The following is a 24,895-nucleotide window of genomic DNA, read 5'->3' as shown; positions in this document are numbered from 1 at the left end:
GTATCCCATTTACACTGTTACAGTAGACTAGCCTATCCTACAGAAATGCGTTAATAAATACATATGCCTACCTGCTCAGGGACGAGTAGCCTAAGGGAAAATGTACTTCAGGGACGTAGCTGTAGGCAGTAAAATCCCCAATGGGTGCCGCACGAAAAAGCACCCCCTAAAATAATGTTAAATCTACATAGACATAGTGTAGCGCTGCTATTTTTGTTACTTATCAACCTACTCTACTTTGACTTTCAGGGAGCTATGACCTAACTTGTCGGATGTTAAAAATGGGTGTTTTAAATTGCGTTCTCTGTGTTTCCAAGAGTAGAACAGAACGACGCGTGGCACCTATGAATCCAGAAAAGGGCGTTAGTAAAACACACCGATAGCCTACCAGCTTCAAGACCACAATTTACAAACATCCCAGTGAACACCCTACACTCAACTCCTCAAGTTAAGTTCAGCCGGCCGGCCGGTCTTTAATGTGAAAAGCACACATATCGATGCATGGCTGCTTACCTGGCTTGAGAAAGTAGTTTTAAATGTTATATTCCAAAGGGTAGTTTCCAAGGTGTACTGCGCCGTTCTATTAAACTATCGCGGCAGTCTCGCTACTCAGGAATAACGATTCTCAGATGGAGAGAGCTCCGAGACGATGCGTCTTCTCGGTCGCCATGTCGGACCGACTTATTGTGGGGAGGGTTACATTGAAACCAAGGGCAGATTCCAATTGAGTTCCCGGCGCAAACAATATGGGTGAAATACTGCCTCCAGCTATTCAAACTGGCACTACACTTGACGAACACAGCCTCTCGCGGGAGGTTTGAGCAACTCTAGCCCCATCTAGTTGAAGCTTGTGATGACGGTAAACTTTGCAATTTTCAGTCTTTCCGTTTATTTCAGATTTCACCAGATTGTTTCAGGTTATTTGCTAGATTCTGAAACACTTAGCTAAGGTTGAATCTTTTCAAGCCAACTTTCAGGTCTGGTCACTAAGGCAAATGTGTAAGCCACAAGTTTGTTATTACTGCCATCGTTCTCGTGTCAACTACAAGTTGCCAGCTTGGCTGCTTTATGACTAAGAAATTCCTGGAATAGGCCACAATTTTTGCAACGTTTCATTGAACCAGAAGGAAATGCATGGAGGTTACATACAGAGCAGGCCTATACTAGAAAATCTATGCCTGTTCATTACATTGGTTAGTATACGTATTTGAAGTCAATTCATAAAAAAAAAAAAGAGCCCAGAATATGACTCCCAAGAGAAACTTTATTGGTCGAGATTTGTCATCACCTCAGAAGATATCTATTTGTTTTCTGATTTCCACAAAGGGTACTGACGAGCTGTAGAGACTGAATTGAATAGCAAAATGGGTTGGTTAAAAAAACATGAGCAACTGCAGGTGGTCCCAAACCCCAAACACTGCTAGTTTCCACAGGTTGAACCAATCTACAGTAAGAAGCCATCCTGGTTTATTCTTGAGTCAACTTTACATACAGGCATTGTATCCATTCAGATCTCTATAATGCAAGCCACCACTGTTCCCCCCTCATTCTCGTTTATTTCGTGGAGTGAGCAAGCCGAAGACAGATGTTAGCTTTTCACACAGATTCACCAACCCGTCAACAATGATGCCATTTCCCAAAGGTACACCATGAGTTCATCTTTGAGACACAAAAAAAAAGGAAAAGCCTAAACAAAAACATCCAACATTACAGGTAGCCATGTTTGACTCCCTCAAAGTCCCCCCTTGCTCACATTCTTCTCCACCACACAAGTCCATTTCAGTCCAATCCCTTCCCATTGCATCTCATCCTTTTCTACCCATATGAAGGGTATGAAACCCCTACAGCTGTGTGGGGGAGAGGGGGCTTCTTTACACTAACACTGACATACATGGCATTAGCAGAGCACGACTACATAAGTAACTGATCTTGGTGAAGGGGTGAGCAAAAAGTAAAAAGGTTTTATTTCTCCTACGTCAGGTATTCATAACTAAGAGGAAGATGCATGACCCATGTTAGTTTTCAGTGTCCGCTCTCTTTTTGCGGTGATACTTCAAAGAGAGAAGGACTGAACTGAACGCTTTTCCCTCCCTTGCCCAAGCCGGCCCTTCAGATTGTGGACAAATCCCCTCCCCACAGACACGCACACATATTACGCATACACACGCATAGGACTAGGAGTCCTCGAGTTGGGAGTAGAGACTTCAGTGAGATTTTTTTTCTTTTTTCGGACCAAGCATCGGAGAGGTCCAGAGATACACACACGCTACAGTTCATCGCTCAAGAGAGGGGAAGGGCCAGAGTCTATAAGATGTTTGTCCCCAGTGCTAGGATATCATTTTATTAATAATATACGGGCTGGCAGAGGCTGAGAATTGCTCAGGCGGTGTTGAGCAGGTCCTGAATGGCTTTCTGCTGCGTCTCGTTGAGTGTTGATACACACTGTGTCCATAATCCTCCGGAGACCTGTGGGGAAACAGGGTGTGGGATCAGTATTCAATATTCATACTGGAAAAGTACTTACATTACACTTCAAAAACAATAGCATGCTCATCAAGCGTCAACACAGAAACAGGTACCTACAAGTTGAACCCAGCATTTATTAATGGCAACCAAGGTACATAGAAAATGAAAAGCATCTGGATTTGATCATTTTTAGCTAGAAAAAGAAAAACATGTACATGTCACACACCTGTACTTGGCGAATAACATTGGCCAATCTCTTGCTGCATCCATCCTCTCCTTTCACAGACTCATTTGCAACACCATCAGCGATGATCACAAAGATCTTGGGCAGGTTGGCATTGTCAGGACCAAGAACAATGGGGTTGTTGCTACAGACACAACAGAAAGACGGTTAATCATTAATGACTACCAAGAAAAGAATGGAAAAAAAATAAACTACTGCTCCAACTTTGCCGTGTTGAAAGCTCACCTTTCAATAAGGTCACACAGGAAGTCAAAAGTATGGACTGCCTCCTCTTTGTCTTCATTGAGTGGCAGCCAGGAGAGCCAATGTGGGAGAATCTCGTTGACGTTGACACACTCTGGCCGGAACCTCATGACCTTGCCAACAGCGGAGATGCAGTTCTCTGTGGCGTTGACGTTCTCCTTCACTTTGGATTCAGGGGCCTGGATGACTCCAACCAGCAGTGGGATTGCCTCTAAAGAACCCAAGCAAGCACCAATTAAGACCATTATATTAGTCTCATGAGGGAAAAAAAAAAAAAAACACACAACTTGTCTGCAAAGATTCCCACACCAAAGGCTTAACTACATTTTGCCCATCTCATAAGCTGAAATCATGAAACTGAAGATTATCTGCATTCAGCATATACAAATACACCATTAAAAACTACAAAACCAACAGCAGCCCTGGGTGTGGCAATGTCTATATACCACTATAATCACATACCTGTGCAGAAAGGTCTGTAGCTCTCTCCTCCGTACTGGGCCATGACGCCAATGCCGTAGGCGGCAGCCTGGCGCACCTCAGGGCTGGTGTCACACAGGGACTGTAGCATGGGTCGCAGGAAGTACTCGGCATACTTAAACGAGGAGGGACTGCAGTGCTCCACCACATCGTCGAAGATGCACAGGCCCCACTGTCTGTCTGCCCAAGGTCTGTGAGGGCACTGGAGAAGAGAAACGCAGGGAAACACAGTTCTTAGCCACTTCTTTTGTCATGGGTATTGCATATTTAAACACTACAGTCCTATGGGAAGACAACTGGGTTGATTGTTTGCTTTTAATTGAACACTTAAGTTTAGTAGCCTCATGCATGGCTAATGGAATAACAGTATGAATGGCATGAATGCTTGTCAACTACCAGAGATTGTACTTACTATGAGATTGACGATGAGCTGCAGGAGTTGCTCAAACCATGGAAGCACTTTCTCTTTGTAGCTGCTGAACAACGAATGCAAAATGTCCGACACCTTGGTGAGTATGTAAACATCATTCTCATCCTGTCAGGGAGGGGGGGGGACAAAGAATCAGAAATTAAATGGGGAAAACAAAATACTCAAGAAAAAGGGAAGCTTCTGCAGCATTCTTGGTTATACCCCTTTTAATTATGACCAATGTGTTGTCTGGGACTAGTGCTAATTGGTGTTGATATTCAATTTGGTCTGGAAGCTATAATATGCAACAATGCTCAACACCAGCATCCGTTTTTACAGCCTTTGCTCAACAAACTCACCTCATCTTGTAGGGTCTCCTCTACTTGCTCGTCATAGTCCTCATCTTGTCTTTTGGCTGAAATGAAAAGGCAAGAGACATCCATGAACATTAATTCTGAAAAATTAATAATTGCAACCTTGATTGAATCAGGTATGATAAAATGGCTTTATCTTCTAGGAGATACTCTATATTTATACTAAATTCACACAACTGAAACACATTGTTAAAACACAGCAAATAATTTAAATGTAATGAAATGTAATAGAAAAATAATACTGATTGCCATGATAAAACTGTCAGTGTCAACAGGTACTAACTTTGTCTGAGTTCTTGGTTTTTAAAGTGCTCCTCCAGTTTTCCCTTCAGAATTCCTCCCAGTTCTTCAAAGTGCTCATTGTTCAGGCAACCATCTCCCATTAGCTCAATGCACTAGAGGAAATGAGGGAAAATAAACACATCTGAAACTGATCTGGCTCAATCTTTACCACATTCAAATTCTAATGTCTAATATTCCCTGGTTAACCGACATTTGAGAAAGTAGAACAGCATTCACATTAATACAACACATGTCCAATTGCTCATCATCGAACCCTGCAATTAGATCCATAGTGTATGGTTATTTCATTCATCCAACCTTTATTTATTCTCGGAGGTTCAGTGAGGGTAGTCCTCATTTTCAGTGAAACGAAAATTATGTCCAACAACTTCTACCATTAATTCAAGCAGGTCATTTGACCAATTTAATCACACAAAAAAGCACACCATCTTCAAACCTAGGGATGGACAGTTTTGTGTGTGCGTGTGTGTAAAAACTACCTTGGCGAAGGAGTGCATGATCTCCGACAGCACATCTGAGTCAGGCTCTGTGCCAATGGCCTTGATGAGGGCATCGCACATGAAGTGCCACATCTGGGTGAGGTACTCAGGGCCCCGCACCCGGGCACACTCCAGCAGAAGGGGCATGGACTCTGCAGCCGCCACCCGCACCCGTGAACACACACGATTAAGGAGGACACCAACCAACTTCACTTTGTACAACCGCTATTCCTATGGACTGTTAATCAGACCATTCAAAAGGGAGCAAACTCAACAGGGAGTACACCTGCCATAATAATGTATGCGGTCTACACTCTTGCCGACCTGAAAATGGTCTCATCTTGAAGAGAAGACATCCAGAACACCAAGGCCTAGTTTTTACTGCAATATGTGGTACGATGTGGCCACTTTTTATGGGTGATGGGCAATTAGGCGAGGAGCACACCAAGAATAATTTGCACTGTCTACACAGCAGGCCTAGTTTTACACCGCTATAATAAAGGGATCTCAGGCCCCATTGTCTGTTTCCCATCAGCCAGAAAGGATATCATCGTGGAAGTAGAATTTCAGCAGAGGAACCATCAGCTTCACCACCTGTTCGGTGTATTCCACAAAACCTTCCTTCAGCTCCTTGGCATAGCAAACCTGTGAGGAACGGAAGAATAAAAAAAATGAGTAATGTTAACGGCAACTAAGTTCATGTAAGGTAGGTGGGGCTGCGTGGTGGGTGGGGCTGCATGGTGTAGGGAACAGCTGTGATTGACACATGCAGGCACATGGTCAGACAGGTTTAGGGAGCGCTTGATTTGTTTGCAGTGGCGCGTTCTATGGGCGGAGCATGCATTTTCCACATCGGTCAATCGTGTTCATTTAACTGTGGATATCCAAAATCAGGATCAAGATTATTTGTGCAGCCCTGCCTCACACACACGGTTTGGTGATGTACCCACCAACATCTGGCATGCAGTGGCCTTCTCCTCCAAACCAGCGGTTTTGATGCCAAAGCTCTGCTGATCTCCCAGATTGACAAACTCCCAACCATCATCTTCAGACATATTCTCCATGTCCTGGGCTGAAGGGACACACACACCAAAGGCAAAGGACTCAGACTTGCATACAAAATAAACCCTATAAACACTGTAGGCTTGTTTGTAGACATATGTAAAGACTACATATGGTCTTCCATGAAGTGCCTACTGACAAACAGTAGCTGTAATATGAATAAATAAGTGGCATTCCAAAGACTGCCTACCCTAATGAAAACAATATTTACATAAGGAGGCGTCTTGGGCCTAATTCAACAAAACACCGATGCCCACTTGATAACCCCAGTGAAATGTTCACGAAGGCTATGCCATGTTGACCATTTTGTTTGTTTTTGCTTTGGTTGAGCAGTCAGGCTACTACTGGCACATGACGGAGGGGCCAGTCATGTTGCTTGACGTTAAATAGGCTTGGCTACTGTGGGAAATACTCTACCTACAACAGAAGGAATTGAACACCCATCTAAAAAAACGGTCACTTCACGGATGCTTACTGTCCAACAGGGCCACTTCTGGTTTGATGGAGGCAGTCTTCATAAGGGGGCCCATAACAACAGGCAGGTACTGCTGGAACTCCTTCCCCAAGATCTTACACATGCGAGCCCAGGCAGAGATCATGTAGGAGATCTAAACAGAAACACACCAAACAAGCTTCATTCAGAGTTCAGGACATTTGAATCTCAAGAAAATGTTTTACCAAAGCCAAATTCATTCAACCATAACTATGCAGAAAAATTAACAGTTCACTGAACTAACCTGTGGATCGTCATCTTCCAAGTCGTTGAAGTCGGTTTGAGTCTTCAATAGCAACTGCATGACTGCAGAGGCATCAGGCATGAACTGCGCAAACACAAAAAATAGTTTTTGAACTGAGTGTGCTTGAACATGACCTGGCCACAGTCATCATTGTCTAACCATGTGCAAATTGATAATACTGCTTCATGCCAGTCATTAGCTAAAAAAAATTAGGCAGAAGTTAAGGCACTACAAAGAGGAACATGTAGAAACACACCAAGGTCAGCCTTTCCCTCAGGCTTGACAAGAAAAGTTGGTGTGAAACAGAATTTACATGTGTCTACGAGCTTTTCTGTGTGTGATGTGTGTTTGAGGCATTTCCCTATACAAAAATAGACTTTCAACAATCCAAGTAGACTTCTAAAAAAAAACACAGACTAATGCAAAAATAGGTACCTGTAATTCAAAACAGGAAGCAATATTCCCCTTCAGCTCCCTGCATGACACATATTCTCGTGTGAGAGTGAGCGTACCTTGTCCTTGCCGACAGCCAGGCCGATGAGGCTGATGCACTCAATGGTCTTTCCGCGGAGCAGCCGCAGCTCTTTCTGCACGGCGTTCTCCACGATGTGCTTCAGATTGGGCATGAACAGGTCGTAGTAGGGCACAAACTTCTCCTCGGCCGTGTCGGCCACCGAGGCGATGGACGTCACCACCTGCTCCAGCACCAGCTTGGTGCCCTTCTGAATCAGCTGGGGAAAGAAATGCGTATGAATTACACATAAAGAAAACTTGCAACTAAATACAAACAGATGCTAGCTCATCTTGCACAGCTGGAAAACAGCGAGCAGAAGAACAGTCTTGTGTACACAGACACTTCAACAGGAAGAGGTTTAGGTTTTGTAAACTGATACAAATTTAAACTTATGTATAGCAGCTTAGAATCAGACTTGATCTGTCCAGGGAAGCGTTAACCTAAGTGCGCTTATCTGGCTCTATTGTTATACCATGATGATTCTCAACGCATTTTCAATTAGACGAGCTCCCTTTTCCTTGAGCAACACACCTCTTGCAGCTTGGCCACCATGATGACGTGGAGGTGCTGGACCAGGTTGTCCAGGTAGGGGATGAGCAGGGACTTGGGGCAGTCCTCGGTGAAGTTGATGAGTGCGGCGGCAGCGTGGGCCTGCACTCTGGGGTTGGTCTGGTCCTCCATGGTCTGGAGCAGAGCAGAGATCACCTGCGGGGAAAGGTCAGAGGTCAGATCTCAATTTCCAATTTTACAGTTTAAGATTTTCACGATGCTGTCAGTACAACGAAAACACACTAAGCAATGACCATACAGATTTCTGGACAGATAACCACCATTTGATTGACAGAGCCAAAACACCATCTCCGTATCGAAGCATGGACTGGTAACTATGGACTAGTAACAATGCAACAATTCAACATTTATAGATTCTGATGGGTAGACAAATAAACAAGCCATTACAAGCACTCAAGCTACTGTAAAAAGCACAGGCATCCACACCTTATCGTGGAACTTCTTCTGGAAGGTGGGGGCAAAATCAGTGGCCATCTGGCCGATGGCATTGCAGGCAGCGTAGCGGACTCTGGGATGCTGAAAGGTCAGAGGTTAAATGTTACACGCAGTGCAATTACTCGCAGCACACCTGGAAAAGGAGAGTTGTCATGCAGTTACTTAAAACTATACAGCAAGAAAAACTAGCACTACCACTCCTCTTTACTATCCAACTCAAACTTAATATCTGCCAAAAAACATCCAAATCTACTGAAGAAAAAAAATAGATAAAAGATTCAGAAATATAAATGCTGTCAAACAAATACAGGAAGCAGTTTCAGAGACAGTTGGGGTGTAGGCCATTAACAGAAGTGAATGTTTTAATGGACTAAGAGTGCCTCTCAACGAGCAGGCATATGGGCTACTCACAGGGTCCTGGCAGAAGAGCAGTACGAAGCTGACGATCTCATTCAGGATGGCCTCCATCTGCTGGTGGCAACCCTCACCGATGGCCGACAGGGCCATGAGGCCAGCGTGGCGGTACTTCCAGTCAGCTGAGGACACGTACAGGAATCATTACTACTGACCGGCATCAGATCAATCAGCATTTTAGCACACACACAAGGACACCATGCACAACAATGGTCTACTCTGGACATCATTACAGTTTAACTTATTTGTTTCAATCTGAGTGGACTTCGAGAGAGTGTGTGTGGGTGTCATTTGCACATGAATACTTACGGTTCTGAAGCATCTGCATAATGTGCTGCTTGATCATGGGCAGCACGATCTTCCCTCCCAGGCCACAGGCGATTCTATCCAGCGCACTCTCTCCAGCTACCGCGTTACTGAGGGAGACAAATATTTACCCCGGGATAAGGAAGCCTGCCAAGCGCCATTACCAATAACTGCCATCCAGATAGCACTTGTCAGAGTGCCAAATAGTCACATATCCAGCTAACGCAATCAAAATGACTGACTAATCATATATCTATCTATATCTATATACTAATCATAGTTTTTTTTCCCCCCAGTTGTCATTGTTACTGGATAACGAAATGTTGTTAGAGCAAAACAGACAGACATATAGTTTTGAGTTGTCCACCCATTTACCTTACATCATTTAACATTTAAATCCCCATGAATCACCCATTACTTTATACATAATTACTGTGCATGCACATTTGTCCCCTGCATCTTACCTGTCAAAGTCATCATCCTCCAGCTCGTCAGCAGTGGCCCACTCCTCGTCCTCCTCCAGGTCCACCATCATAGCCAGCATCTGGGGGACTACAAATACAACAAGCATAATCGTTTACCAAACTTCACCTCATGAGAAATCTACTTGCGAAAACAAATGGATAGAGCAGTAGGTTCTGCAGGTCAAATCCAAGGATCTTTTCAGTCCCTAACATTCATTCAATGAGATTCTGTAATACAGTCCAAAAGGGCATGTTTCCATTACATCTGTTTCAGCAATTCTGCAGGATGATTGATCCCTAGGAACAGTGCACAGCCATCTTCCATTTGATCACTGAACATCAATTTACAGTGAAGGTCATACCAAATCATTTCAGAAAAAGCCACTCCATTTGCTAATGCATGCATCTGGCATGTGCTCAACCCGGTAGTGAAATGAATGGCCTGGAAACATGCATACGGAACGGACAGCACAGTAATATATTCAGCTGCAAGGCCATTACAAAGCTAAATAACAAACTGGCCAGGCATAGAGATGTTGCTAGCAGTGATGCGCATGTGCCGGCCCTGGAGCCTTACCGCTCTGAGCCACGATGGCGGTGTGCTTCCTCAGCATGGCGGCGGCCGTCTCGGATAGGGTGACGATGACCTCCAGGGCCAGCTGCCGCTGCATGTTTGTCAGGTTGGTGTCGCCACACAGCTGGGATCAGAATGAGGAAGATGTGTAAGCAAATCTGGGGCTGGAGACTTCCACTAAGATCCACAAACCCACATCATAGAGCCACTGGCATATGCCAAGACATACACGCCACTGGCAATTCACGAGCTTCAGCTAGTAGTTTGAGAGTTTCTATTTAGAAAGTAAGGGGCCTGCCAAGATCACACACACACACAGCTCCAAGGCATGCTGCCTGGTTCATGATTAGTGAAGGAACCCCTATAAATGTTTAACCATTTCACACAGCCAGCAACATCTTTATTGGGGAAACACTAGGAGTGTCAGCTGAGCGCAATAACAGCACTGAGTGCTTTCACTTTCCAGGGAACCGGAGAATAGACCATGGTGCATGAAGCAACAAGTCAGAACATTGCCCATACACAAATCATAACTGCACTTTAGCATTCAAAAGCCGAGATCATAAGGGGAACTGCCTGCCCTTGGCCTTAGAATAGAGAACTGGATTTCACAAGCCTCACTCAAGATGTGGAACTAGGCTCAACATTAATAGTATTGTTACATGATTGTGCTCATAAAACTAAATGAGAATACAGCATTCAAAGAGGTGTCTGGATGTCTCTGAAACCGGGCTATGGAGGCTGCACAGGGAAGCAGACGCCATGCATTAAATCGCAGAGTTTCCTTTATGCCTGTCAATCAAAGCCCACAGATCAGCACTGAGCAGCTGTCTCTGGGAACCACAAGGCAAATGAGCTCAACGTCACCGTGAGCAGAGAGGACAGAGGGAACAGACACAAGACGCTTACAGAGGCATGAAATCACAAGACTACTGTTGAGTGCACAGAGGCTAGTCTGTCTGGGCAAGAAGAGAGCCTTGTCTTGTGGCTCTGCATCATAAATCTTGTTTACACTACGGCAGGACTGAAGCTGGTGCAAATCTAGCATGTAATTAAATGACGAGATGTTACCGCTCAACACCACACTATAGTAGGGAAGTGTACTAGTAGCAGTGGTTGATATGTTATAAGCGCCCTGATAAGTTATCTTTGTGGTTTTCATTGGCTTCATTGATAAGACGGAGAGAGGAAAAGAGTGAGAGATGGGAAATGGGTGTAGGATCCCACCTCAGGCGTGGGTCCCCGTATGTGCTTTAGAACACCAATGCTCCCCGTATGTGCTTTAGAACACCAATGCTCCCCGTATGTGCTTTAGAACACCAACGCTTCCCGTATGTGCTTTAGAACACCAACGCTTCCCGTATGTGCTTTAGAACACCAACGCTTCCCGTATGTGCTTTAGAACACCGATGGTTCCGCTGCACTGCAGCTCCTCGGAAAAGTCGCCATGCCGAGATGTCACAGGGCCGTGGCGCAGGTAAACAAATGAATCTCACCTTGAGGCTGAGCTGCAGGGTGGCCTCCAGGTTAGGGCGCAGGTACTTGGGCGCTGTGTCCGCAATCTCCACCAGGGACTTCAGCACAGAGTCATCTCCCTGGTAACAGGACTCGTTGACGGCCTGCAAGGGGTGGATTAATATTTAGCCTTCACAAGACAAAGCCATTTTCATAATATTGAATCCAGAGTCTCTTAGGCCAGTATCAACATGCAGGGGATGCAAGCTTGAGTAGCCAAGGGCCCAGGTAGCTATTCAAATATGCACAGCAAAATCACACACCGATTAAACACTACAGCTGTGGAATCCCTGAGGGGCTGCGCAAAACACTTAACTCAAAATATGTTGTAAAAAAATAAATAAAAACATGAAACTACAAAAGTATGATCTAAAACACTATCATTTTGAAAAAAGACCACACCACAAAAAGATGTCCACAATGTCTTGAATTTCCCCTTGGGGATCAATAAAGTATCTATCTATCCATTACAAGTTAGTTACTGAAGACAAAAATCTACTCATCTTCTTACACTTACTTATTTGTAAATGAAGCATACTGTTGTGCCCTTTAGATCTTTTATTTAAAATGTACATAGTATGAGGGATGTAACATTTAACCCGTTCTTTTGGCGCGCATATATTCCATGTCAGCTCAGCTTCCACCTCCAGTTTTTAAATGGCTTTAGACATGAGAAAGCAGGTAACAGGATAATGGCCAAGTCCGGTGTAAGTACCTGGAGGATGCCTGGGAGCAGGTCGGAGAAATGTTTCAGCAAGGGCGAGTTGCTCTCATTGGTCAGGACAAAGGATGCGGTGGCCCGGGCAGCCAGAGTGCGGATCTGTGGAGGGTCACAACATTCAGACAGTCCATATTTAAGACACTCAGACACAATTACCATACATTACAAGTCCAGCCAGGGGATAAGTGCATGAGAACAATATACATATTCGCTAGGGGAAGAAATCTATTAAAATTGATTTAGAATATTTTTTAGCTCCTGTGTATGTGAAAACATTAGCAAGAGACGGCAGCAAATAACAGAAGCGTGTATGCTGGAGTGGGTCACGGGAGGGGGCATATCAAAGGGTGGACCCACCTGGGGATTCTCCTGGTCCTGCATACACTGCACCAACATGCGCTTGATCACCTCCATGTAATGCTGCTGCTGGTTGCCAAAGATACCGGGGAAGTTCCTGTGATCAAGCAACACAGGGGTCAGCAGACAAACTAACGGAAAAGGACACAGTGCACGGAATGTGGAACCTCGGCACCAGAACAGTCAGGGAGGAGGGAGAGAGAGAGAGAGGGCGCATACCAGAATATGTGCAGAGCTGCTTCCCTCAGCCCCGTGTTCTGGGAGTTGACTGAATCGAAAAGGAATTTGAGGATCTCGGGCCACTGGTTGTTGCCCTCATCATCTGGATTGGTGGGAGAGCAGAGTCAGATGGAGTTATTCCATTGGGGTCAGCGGACAAGAAACGCAAGTAGAAGAGGAGCACACAAACATGTCAGCCACACGCAACAAGCCGGAAACACACAGCTTGAGTAAGTTTTAGAATGTGGTTTTGAAACAGAAAGCTGCCAAACTAAAGTGGTTCATAGAGAATGTTTAGGGAGGGTAGAGGGGAGGCTTGTTTTTTGGGAAGCTATCTTAACCATGAAGAGCACTTAGCTCTCTGTGGTATTTTTTTTGCTCACTCCGAGCTAAGGAATTCTATGGTTCTGGAACAGAAGCGTGCTGTGTGTGCAAGCTAAAGTGGTCATTGAGCGTGTGCCTTACCAATAAGGTTGGGTTAAGGTCATTGAGCATGTGCCTTACCAATAAGGTTGGGTTAGGGTCATTGAACATGTGCCATACAATAAGGTTGGGTTAGGGTCATTGAACATGTGCCATACAATAAGGTTGGGTTAGGGTCATTGAGCGTAGGCCTTACCAATAAGGTTGGGTTAGGGTCATTGAGCGTAGGCCTTACCAATAAGGTTGGGTTAGGGTCATTGAGAGTAGGCCTTACCAATAAGGTTGGGTTAGGGTCATTGAACATGTGCCATACAATAAGGTTGGGTTAGGGTCATTGAGCGTAGGCCTTAGCAATAAGGTTGGGTTAGGGTCATTGAGCGTGTGCCTTACCGATGAGGTTGCGGGCGAGCTCGGCGGCTACGTCGCAGACCTTCCTGCGAATGCTGGACGAGCCCTCCTCGCCCTGGATGCCGTTGAGCAGCTCCGTCTTGACGGCCGTCTGCATCTCCACCGTCAGGCCGGGGTAGATCTCCTCGAAGGAGGACGAGAAGAGCCGCCGCAGCAGCACAGCGGCCATCTGCTTGACCTGTGCGGGGAAGGGAAGTGGACATTTCAGTCAGCGCAGTCACAGGAAACGGGGGAATACTGGGGACACACAGTGGACTGTGCTCTTAGTCTGAAACAGCGCGTGGGGCTGTTGACACCACAGGAAGTTGTTCAGGGTGGCTTCCGGCAGGCTAATGGATTCACGAGGTGGTGAGAGTTCACTTCCAAACTACAACAGAGGAAGTGGGTGATGCCTGCAGCCCTTTATTTTCTTAGCTCCTCTACCATTGCCCACATGAAAAAAGTTCAAAGTAGATGACCTTAGATATACAATGAGTCATATCCTACCCTAAAGTGAGATGAAGCAATATTTCAGTGCTAAAGAATACTCATTATAATGGAAGCCCTTGCATGTGCACCCTTTTCTCCTTTAGCCCAATGTTAGCTTTTAAGACTAGACGCTACAAGAGAGTGCATTTTAGACATTTTGGGAATAGGCGGGGTTGGGGTCATTAAAAATAGATCTTTCTGCTTGTTAGATGTGGAGAGCTGGAGGAGCAGCGAGTGAGGAGAGGTGTGAACTGCGGAGGAGAGCAGGCTCTGAGAGGCTGGCTTTCAGGCAGATGGATGGAGGCAGGCAGGCAGGCAAGCACACAAAGGCAGTGGCATACTAAGGCGGATCAGAGACAATTTCAAATGCCTTTCTCCACGCTCGGCAGAGGACCGAGGAGCATTCCAGGACAGCTGCATTGAGAGGAATGTTCCAGCCATGCTGCATCTCCTGTTGCAATGCTACGGTCCATCCATCCCCGATAAAAGCATGAGCACATAGTCTGACATGTATACACTGTGTATATATATTTATAGGACAAAGGGAGCGAGAAATGCAGTAGCCGAGAGAAGTTAAACTTGGCCTACATCATGAATTATAAAATGCTGTGTATAATGTCTGAAGATGTGCATGCTGCACTATGGATTTCAGTTAAGGGTAATGAATATACAACACGGACAGTTAATCATTCGTAATTCTGAAAGCCATTTTGTGAGCCCCAACCTTGCTGCTGTAAAATAGGAAGTCTCATTTACACATTTCTGATGAGGGATGCTGAATCAGACTGACAGCAGGAGATGGAGAACGATACTGGAGATGGGTGATTGGCTAAGAGGCATCTTGAGGTCACTGCCTGACAGTGCATTATCAAAGAGAGAACTAAGGGGCTGTGCAATTGAGCAGCATTAAAAAATGACAACATAGATTAAACTATTGAAAATAACCAAATTATTTTTAGATATAGCAACATCTGAAACTGCAAGTAATAGCTCAAAAATCTCACTCCCATAAGCCAGTTAATATATTCAGCTGTCAAGTCTAGCAGCGCCAGTCAATGAGATGAAAGAATAAACTTGGCTGACCAACTATAAACAGCGCCAAGCTAAGGTACCCTAAAACCTTATCAGCATCTTAGCACCAAGGCAACATTTACAGTCAGTGGAATGTCATGCATTTGTGAGGAATGGCACTCAGCCATTGACTAAAGGCTAAAAGTACACAAAGCAACACCCTGAGTACCCAGACTGGAGTTTGGTGAAGCGCTCCAATATAATGGCTTTCAGATTCATGTCCACTATGCACAAGTTCATATCTTAGTCTGCTTTTACAGGTCATATTGTTTTCAAAGAAACCGGGCAAATAATGCTGGACCTTACACCTCATATCCTTGTGTGGCTTTGATCATCTATGCAATGAGCATTTTTTTCCCCTTTTTTATTACAGCCATGATTTAACATCCAAGTATCACAGAAAAGGTTAAACACTATCCCGATGTGGGGCCTCCCAATGTATTTCTGGAATGCAAATTACTATGTGTCATTTTGCGGTTGTGTTAACTGACTGACGCCTTTAGAACCCCTGTGTGCAATAAAGACTTGCATAGCATTATGTGATAGGACTGACTCAATACTCAGACTTGCAAATAGCTACTCTGGGAGTTATGGTAACACAAAGCCCAACACCCTCAACAGGGGGACAAACAACTAAAATTCCATGGATTGAATCACAACCAAATAGAAACTGAATGCAAAATGCCATCCCTGTCTCAGATGACCGTCGTTTCACACATAGCTAGGACACCAGGGGCCTTCAGCCATGCTTCGAATGCCTTAACAAATAAGCTGGCGAGTGGCTCCTGAAAGACCTGCAGGGACTAGGGGGCCAGAAAGAAAGCCTCGAGTTCCTTGAAGAGGCACCGCAGATTAAATGTGGGGCAGCTGCTCACCTCCTCCGCAGCGGACGCATCGCGGACAGCCTGCAGCAAGAACGTGATCTTCGTCGGACCGGGGATGTTGTCATAAGTTTCCTGCAGGAAGGAAGAACAGTGGACAGAGGAAGAGTTAATGCTAGTGATAGCTAGAAAATGAATAAGTAATACAAGCCATCCAGAGAGCGGCATGGGTAAAATCCAATATTAGTTTCAGAGTGCAGTGGGAGCTAAATATGGAACCTGGCTGCATGTTTTTGAACTTCTGACTCACACATTGAAAAGAATTCCCTTTAGCTGACAGTTCTGAATGTGTAATATCTCTGGAATGCTCTGGTGAGATCATCGCAGCACCAGCTGGGGAACCATACTACATTGGCACAGGATGAGCACTGAACTGAGTGTGTCTGGCTGCGTGTTGTGGAATTTAAGCACAGACAACAGTCCTGGTAGCCCACAAATAAGAATGAGCCTGGCTTGACTTGCCCCCCACCCAGTCCTATTCAAATGGTAAAGAGGGGCACTGCCCATTACTTTTCTGCTTCACTTTTGAGCCTTGAATAACTAAAAACAATGTAGATCCATCTTGAGAAAGGAACTATTTCCTCAGGGAATATTGCAGTATTTAACACTGCACTTGATCATCCACCAACCTAAGGATTGTGCACAAAACATTTGTACAGAATCTGGTTGATTTGAACACCCTATTGGGTTGCAGATCACGACTCAGAGAAAACTACTCGTGCCAAAAAAATAGGGTTACCACGTCTGCCAGACTAGGATTCCAACGAGTATTAGCGACGAGTCAGTCGGTCATTGTGTGTGATAAAAGAAAGTGCTGACCACTGAGGGGGATGAGCGTGATAAGATCCAGTGACGGGTTCCTATGATGCGGATGGTCACATCAATGCCGCCTGGACTCCGGGCTAAGCTCTAGCATTGATATGCTTAATCACAGTGGGAACAAAAGAATTAAGTGCAAATCGGTCCCGCAAATCACCAAGTCTAGCCAAGTTGGGGGGGCGTCGGCGAAAGTGAGAGATGAGAACGTGTAAGCCTCGACCCATTCTCTTCGTAAAACTTACTCCAACTCTGACTGACAATCCACACCGTCTCTAAGAAATTCGGTTTTGTTAACAAATGAATAGGCCCATACAGCAGTACACGATTTAAGCACACAAACAAGGATGAGACGAAATGCGTCACAACTCAATGCCTTTACCAAGCTAAGATAGTCGAGGCACCTGACTTTCAAACCGAAATGAAAATATGTAAATTATTTAGTTGAAGCTTTTGAGCCAGCTCCCTCGCGAGCTTTAGTTGGCAAGTTGATGCCACGGCGACCAAATGTTATCTAAACAGCTGACTGCAAAATCACAACTGATGACTTGCGCAAACATAAAGGTTATCGACATTTGCTTCCTTGCTAATGTTAGCTAACGGAACAATATAAATGTAGGCGCTAATCCAATCGCTAACAAGATTAATAATAGCTAGAGTTGGTCAGATAATAGCTAGCATCCGACGCCTTTCGTTTATGGCGCTAACACAAGTTTCAACCACCAATCGCTAGCAAGCAAGCTAACTTTAGCGCGGTAGCATTTCAATGGTTAACTTATGTCGCAAGTCTGACAGAGCGGCAGCAAGTACTAGTGGTGATCATAATTAAGGTTGGCCATGTATAATCTGTCTGTAGTAAAAGTAAATGTCATACGAAAACCCATTAGTGTGATGTTACGTTATTGGTCATATTCCTAGCATTGTGTGGCCCACCTTCACAGGCTAGTTGGCTAACTTTATTTAGCCAAGCACCGTGTAAACCTGTTAGCCAGATTTTGTTACACAGGAAAGGAACTACACAAAACAATGCTACGCGATAGATGGCAAACCGTTCATAAAAAAATAGCTAGTAGAAACAAGCACGTATATCATCGTTTACAATCATCAACTTGCTAACGTTCTACTTGCTAGCAAGCTAACATTTAGTGATCACGTTAACGCACTCTGTAACATACTTGGGCTTCACACGTGGGCTGGGCCACGGTGAAACACAGGCTTCGTACAGGCAACAAATCAAGAAGAGGGACACATAACACTAATCAGCAATTGTTTAAACTCTTTTAAACACTTTATCATACCTCTGACTGCTTCCTGACATTGTTGTCAGGGCTCATCAGGTTGCCCAGTAAGAGGTAGAACTGCTGTTGCTCCGCCATTGCAGTAGGATCCAGAAAGAGACCGACGGAGTGAGGCGGTGGGAAGGTAAGCCGGCAGGCGCTGCGACCTCTCACACCGGACACAATGGTCTATCGTAGCTGATTGGCGGCCAATGTTAACAATTCTTATTTGTGATTGGCTCAGAAATCGTTTTTAAGTTAAATGATTGGTCTACATGTTGCTTGATAAAGTGTGCCTGCATTGGTTAACCTTTTTAGGGAAGTGAGGTTCCCATTGGACAATGGAAGAAGCCTCTCTAAAACTATTGGTAGTTTCTTCTGCAAGTCCGCGGGTAAAATACAGAGGTGTGGTTTCCCATAGCGGATGATGTCATTACAAAATAACGAAGTCGAAAGCGCGGGAGATTGCCACGCGTAGTAAATAATTCGTTTGGTCAATCTAGTGGAGATATTTGTTAGTATTTTATTATTATAAGCTACCCCGCTTCGCGTGAGATCCTGTTCGTGCTGTGGGGACTTATTTTTGCGATATTGACCGGCAGACAGGACTAATTTATCCTTTACTTAATGGAAGAAAGTATTTGATAAATGTTTTTATTAATCATAATACTACTACTACTAATAATAATAATAATAATCATAATAATAATAATAATAATAATAACAATTATAATAATAACACATTAAATCTTTAGAGCGCTTTTCAGGCACTCAAAGACGCCTCACAAGTACACTAATATCATAGTTTAGGCTATATGATTAAAATAATAACGCACACAAAAGATGTTGGTAGCCGTGATGAGAACTCACTTCCACTCTCCCTTGAAATCTGATATGATATCTTATCTCTTCTTATTTTGAATGTTAGATTAGTCTTGAATGGTCCTAATCGTGTAGGCTACCATAAGAAGTCTGGCCTATATAACCAAAGTGTTCTCTCGAGGCTCACAACGTTTTATCAAAGATAAATGTTAGCCCATTTTCATATCTTTAGGCGGTCTTCCCCATCCAATAATATCCCACAAAATCGATCGGGTTGTGACCTATGTGGCAACGGCTTGCATATTTGACACCAATCATTCTGTAGTCTCAACTGTTTACATTATTTGCCACTAGATGGCAGTGTCGTCGAGGAGTGCACACTGAATTAGGTGTGCCATTGTTTGAGTAACCTACATGTGAGGCCTGAACCGTCCATGGCCTCATGAGACACTGCTAGCTATAGATTATTTTGATTTGCAAAATAATGGAAAATTAACTATCATGGCTCATTAAAGCACACAATTAATGGGTTTAACAACAAATGAATTCAACTCAACATGTGATGAAGGGGTCGAGGACCATTTGCATCCACACATGGTTTGCCAACACATTTTCTTGTGAGTTTGTGGAGTGCTGGTCTGCTCTTGTGGTAGAACCATAGTGAGAGAGTATAGCCTGTTGAAACTCTGGTCTGCTCTTGTGGTACAGCCTACTAGTATAGTCTGTTGAAACTCTGCAATGCTTGCACAAAAGAACTGTTCAGTTCATCAAGCTCCACCTCTATCACATAATTTCAAGTGAACATTTATGCTGTGTGTGAAAAGTCAATTATTTGTAGAATCATGGAGACGAGAGAAGTGCAGTTTAGGAGATCTCTGTAACTGTGATTCCGTTTACAGTACCTGCTAACCTTTTACAGTGTTGGAAAGCACTGCAGTGCTCACACAGTCTGTTTGGAACAAACACAGCAACCATCTGCATCAGATTTACCAATTGTGTCTATTGTTCCAAAGAATTTGGCAGCTCAACTGGCCAATATATAACTTTTTTTTAAATATACTCCTGATAACTTTTGCAGACATTATTTTGGAACTGTTGTTGTTGTTAACTGTTTATTACAAGAATCTTGACTGGTCATTAGCAGCAGTAAAATGCAAATACTTTTTTATTTACTATCCCTGCGGATGTAACCGCCTGCGCTTGTTTCTGTCAGGGTCATCAAATCTGTTTGAGCATCTGCTCAACCTCAGCAGCTGCTTTTCTCATCTGGGAGAATGTCCCGGGTCACCCAGGTCATCTGTCGAGAATCTAGCCAGTTTCATCAGATACTGTATATTTGGACTTCCTGAAGGGAAGTAGCAAATTGTGAAATGATGATCTGATCAGCATGGAGCACATCAGCTGAGGCGCACAGCCAGACAGATGCTGACTCAATATGCAAAATATCCAGACTGGATCTTACAACAACTGGCCTACACCGACTTTACCAGAGCCACATCAGTTCTCACCAGAACTGGCCAGGGTCTGTTGCAAGGTGCTGCTGTTGTTTAGGTAAATATATAAACCGTCTGTGGCTGGCTTGCCTCACTCCCATCTGCGATACACGCCATTACGTTTATATGTCCAACAACATCTGGCGAGCGTCTGAGAAGACAAAGAGAAAAGAGAAACGGGGAAAAAAAGTTGGCGAGAACAATGAGTCAGCCCTTTTTAAGGGCTTCGCTGGGTGCCTTGCTGCGCTCAATAAAGAGCACTTCTGATTGATCTGACTCAGCAGGTCTGTTTCACACTTGCAGTCAAGCACAACACTGTGAGACACATACGAGGGGCAGCCCCACAGTCTGCTTTTATTTATGCCATCATATAATGGGGTTGAGCTACTCTGTCTTAATGGGATAGGACCTCTCAAAGTCACTTCAGTCAGGCCACAGCAACTCCTGGAGAGAAGGAACTGTGTGTGTGGCTGTGTGTGTGTGTGTGTGTGTGTGTGTGTGTGTGTGAGAGAGAGAGAGAGAGAGAGAGAGAGAGAGAAAGGGGTGGGGGGTGGGGGGTTGTGGTGTGGGACAGTGATGTGGAAATAGCACTCCACGTCTTGACAAGAAGAAGATAGTCTCTGTGGGGTGCTTTGGACACAAACCAAGGCTAAGTGGAACACTCGGAACCAGAGAGAGAGTAGGGGGAGGAAGGGCTGAAAAGGCCTAGAGAGAGAGTAGGGGAGGAAGGGCTGGGAAGGCCTAGAGAGAGAAATTACAGAATGGAATTCTGGGTCATCGATCATGCGGGGGAGAAGATTTGTGTGTCAAGTCTGTCGAGTCATTTCCTGCATGGGACTTCCTCTTTCAGTCCAGTAATACCACTGCCTGGGTCACCCCTGGAAACTGAACTGTGAGTACCATCATGATGCCATCCCATGCACAGTGTATGTGTATGGAAGGCACTGAGGACAAAAGATATATCCTCAGATATGAAGTGAAAAGCATTTGATGCTGCTTCAATGAAGTTTCTGGCTATATTGTAGAGTTTCTTAGAAAAGTCAAATGTGTCATCTGAGTGTTCCCCAGCCAGAAAAGCTCTGACCCAGAGGATGGTTTCAGCTTGTTTGTTGATGGCAGACTTACCTACACCCAGGATGCAATGCTCTCAACTGGGCACATAAACAAGATGGATTCAGGGACGGTTTACAATTAATGTTGCCATGATGAAGTACACATTTTTTAATCATCTAAGGATTTTGCTCGAGTCTGGACATCATCAATGTCACTTTTGTTGTGTACAGAGTTTCTTGGCTGTATGGACGTTGTTTGTGTTTCCTTAATGAGGGAGTTGTTTTAACTTTAGCCTAATGCTGCCTCTGCAAAGTAAAAGAAAAGTTCTGCTTTCTCTCAAGCATAACATACAGACATCATTAGCAGGTTCAATCAAATTACCTAAACAATACCCATCAAGATAGAATTCAATATTGTGTACTGTAACAGTTTTGCACCAGTATCAGCCTTGGTTACACACAAGAATTGTCATTCTACTCTGCTACCAAAACGTGTACTTAATATTCTTGTATAGTGTATGTTTTATTGTTTACTGCCAAAATCAAATCACTTATATATGCAGTATATTTGTATTTAATAAAATACTGGGAAAAACTATTTTCCAAAAGAGTTTAGACTGTGCCAGAATATAGCTTTTAATAAAAATAATGCATAAATGTTGGTTGACTTGAGACAAACAAGAAAACAAAACAAAAAACATAAAACAGGCTGGTGGTGGGTATTTTTCAGCTGTCACCAAGAGTATAATTACATTTTCATCATCCTCACACAATGTTCTATACAACAAAGCATAGTAAACCTTCCATGAACTCACTGACTCTGGGTGCACATAGATTTGTATACTGCACAGTGCACAGCTTCGAAATATCAAGGTCTGTATCTGCATCTGTTTTATGCATGTTCCGGTAAACAAACACATATAAGGAAACAGATTTCTTTTTATTGCAGCATTGGGTCCCGGTCAGGTTTGATGTGCCAGGGAGCTCCCATATAAACTCCTGTGTCAGACTTTTCAAGTTGTTTTTCTCCTCGGTGATCTTTTTCCTTATTTTTTTCTGATCACACTCTCAGTTGTTTCAGAGACGGTGCCTGCTGTACTCAAACAGCACTAAAACTGTTGGTTCACTCTTTCATAGCCTGTACTTCATGTTTTATAATTGCACATTGCAAAGCTTTGTGCACATTGCAAAGATTTGTCTACCTGTGTCACCAAGTGTTTCACAGTAACCACAACAGACAGAGTTGATGAATCCAGCCGAACTAATGAGAGATTTGACTTGGCATTATGCGCCATCTGATGGAGAAAAGTAATGGTGCTAATTAGCTTGACAGCAACCCGATTTTTTACGGCACTAATGAAACATTAGAAAGTGATGAATGCAGCGTGTCTGCTCTTTTGCATACTCATGGTGGAATCAGCGGGTTGGGGAGGCCATGCGTATGTGTGTGTGTGTGTGTGAGAGAGAGAGAGAGAGAGAGAGAGAGAGAAAGAAAAAGAGAGCTGGATGCCATTAGCACAAATTATGTCTTAGACAGAGCCTCCCAGAAACAAGGGGAGTAAATGTAGTGCTGGTTAACAGCCATAAATCAAACAGTGTCCGGTTGTTTTCTGGGCGCCCAGAGACCTTTGTACCATTTCTCAACACTACTTTAATATCATTATTTGATATCCAGTCAACCCTATGTGACCTGCCAAAGTTTTATCTTCAGGACAGCCTTTAAGGAGAAAAACATCTCACTGATGACTATTCCAAAGGCCACTTTCATAGTCATGAAAACTCTTTGCTGCTAGGGGAGATTACCGATGCTTGCAATCAACTCTCAACTGGATTATGCTGAGGAAATGAGAAAACAGTATGGAGGGCTAAGGATAGAAGGAGGATTTGGGACTCTGGGTTGTGGCAGGGAGTGCTAGTAATTTTGGTAAGAACACCTGGAACATCTACTGTATTAGGCCTACATGCCAAATGCGGTTGCTGGGATCCACAGTGCAATGTTAAAGTTGCTATCTATTTTCACACAGAGTAACAGCTTAACAAATAAACTGCTGATTGCAGGATACCTCTATATTCAGCTCCACATTGAACTGTAGATGTTATCTGTAATCAACCCTAAGTTCAGCCCCAATTCTAATCAGCACCTTTCTGTAAGACCCAACATACACACACACACACATACACACACACACACACACATACACACACACTCACACACACACACACACACACACACACACACACACACACACACACACACACACACACACGAATATAAATAATAATAATAAAACAAAACAAAAATGCACATACCGAAATGTGTCCTAAAATGTATCAGATATAGGCATTTTTGTGGACATATTCTGAGAATATGATTATATATGAACCATTTTATATTGCCTCCTATTGGCAGTAAATCATATTTTGGATGTTATTATCATCTGATGGTGTCGGCCAAAGATTTAGGAGCGTTCTACTGAAACCTTTCTGTTTTTGTGACATTGTTCATTATGTTACATTACCCTGTTTTAATGCAATATAGTGTCTGACAAGCATGTATACACCTATAATAGACCAGGTGAAACTACGCATGAGGGAAAAAAGCAAATAAAACAAAACAGGAACAGGGAAATGGGGAAATAATTCAGGAGAAGGTAACTGTCAAAATGTCACAACAATTCCATGCGGTTTGATGCTGATGTAGTGGCCTTGCACCCAGAACAAAACAAAAAAAATGTCAAAATAGTCTCAAATCTAGCTTATCCTGCAGCAATCTGCGAGCTCACCACCCTCGACTGATTTCCCATGAGCCCCAAGCCTGCAAGCGAGAGAGCTGCAGAAAGCCTACACCAGTGACACAACTTTTGCTTCTGTGTTGTTGCTGTTTCTGTGGCTGCGGTCTGTTGGTAGGCAATGAGATTCTTTGCATGAGTTTCTTGTCAACACTCATTTACTTGTTGGTACACCTTACATACTGAGTAAAGGATTTCGGATGGCACATGGTGGTACATGGTACCTTGCTTAAATAAAAACAGTAACTTACAGGACTGGCTCAGTCCTGTATACTCATACAGGACTGAGCCAAATGCAAATGTTTTTGTTACAGCTGTAATATGCACTTTGACTTCAGTGTATATAAGATATTATCTAATGTAAATCTAACGTGAGTTCCGGTAACCAGATTGTATTATCTACATCAGTCCATCTCTAACCGTTCCAGCATGGCCACCCGCTCCATTTATGAATGTGGCCACCACATCACAGGGACTAAACTGTTTGTTTGCTGGACCCCAGCTTGAGT

The 24,895-nt window shown here is 43.9% G+C and overlaps 2 protein-coding genes and 1 non-coding gene across 8 annotated transcripts in view; all 3 read right to left on the bottom strand.

Annotated features, from left to right (window-relative positions):
• Positions 1 to 675, bottom strand: part of farp1 (FERM, RhoGEF (ARHGEF) and pleckstrin domain protein 1 (chondrocyte-derived)) — a 63,386-nt gene extending 62,711 nt beyond the window's left edge. For 5 of the 6 annotated variants that reach the window (XM_076303589.1, XM_076303593.1, XM_076303591.1 and 2 more), the window contains exon 1: positions 514 to 675. The gene's annotated coding sequence lies outside the window, so the exon portion shown is untranslated. Of the gene's footprint in view, positions 1 to 71; positions 350 to 513 lie in introns of those variants that run through there. The other variant, XM_076303590.1, reaches the window with a different exon arrangement.
• Positions 676 to 1,244: 569 nt separating this feature from the next.
• kpnb3 (karyopherin (importin) beta 3) lies at positions 1,245 to 18,385 on the bottom strand. Its single transcript, XM_076303588.1, has 26 exons — positions 18,252 to 18,385; positions 16,132 to 16,212; positions 13,700 to 13,895; positions 12,887 to 12,989; positions 12,668 to 12,764; positions 12,305 to 12,409; positions 11,571 to 11,693; positions 10,078 to 10,198; positions 9,501 to 9,588; positions 9,040 to 9,146; positions 8,728 to 8,852; positions 8,308 to 8,397; positions 7,843 to 8,016; positions 7,310 to 7,528; positions 6,798 to 6,881; positions 6,536 to 6,668; positions 5,949 to 6,070; positions 5,547 to 5,643; positions 4,999 to 5,171; positions 4,500 to 4,611; positions 4,202 to 4,257; positions 3,846 to 3,968; positions 3,416 to 3,635; positions 2,936 to 3,164; positions 2,693 to 2,834; positions 1,245 to 2,466 (listed from the first exon to the last, which is right to left on the bottom strand). Exons 1-26 carry the CDS (start codon positions 18,327 to 18,329, stop codon positions 2,380 to 2,382), a joined length of 3,285 nt encoding a protein of 1,094 aa, XP_076159703.1. The 5' UTR covers positions 18,330 to 18,385; the 3' UTR covers positions 1,245 to 2,379.
• On the bottom strand, positions 10,788 to 10,923 carry LOC143142743 (small nucleolar RNA SNORA84). Its single transcript, XR_012990983.1, has one exon. It is a non-coding gene; the product is annotated as a small nucleolar RNA SNORA84 (small nucleolar RNA).
• Positions 18,386 to 24,895: the final 6,510 nt, after the last annotated feature.

The sequence above is a fragment of the Alosa pseudoharengus genome, unplaced genomic scaffold (assembly GCF_046254945.1).
Source record: "Alosa pseudoharengus isolate Yale_2024_CS ecotype anadromous, Long Island Sound unplaced genomic scaffold, YU_APseudo_1.1 YU_APseudo_1.1_scf_24, whole genome shotgun sequence".
Classification (NCBI taxonomy): domain Eukaryota; kingdom Metazoa; phylum Chordata; class Actinopteri; order Clupeiformes; family Clupeidae; genus Alosa; species Alosa pseudoharengus.
This window is presented reverse-complemented; position numbering and strand designations above follow the sequence as displayed.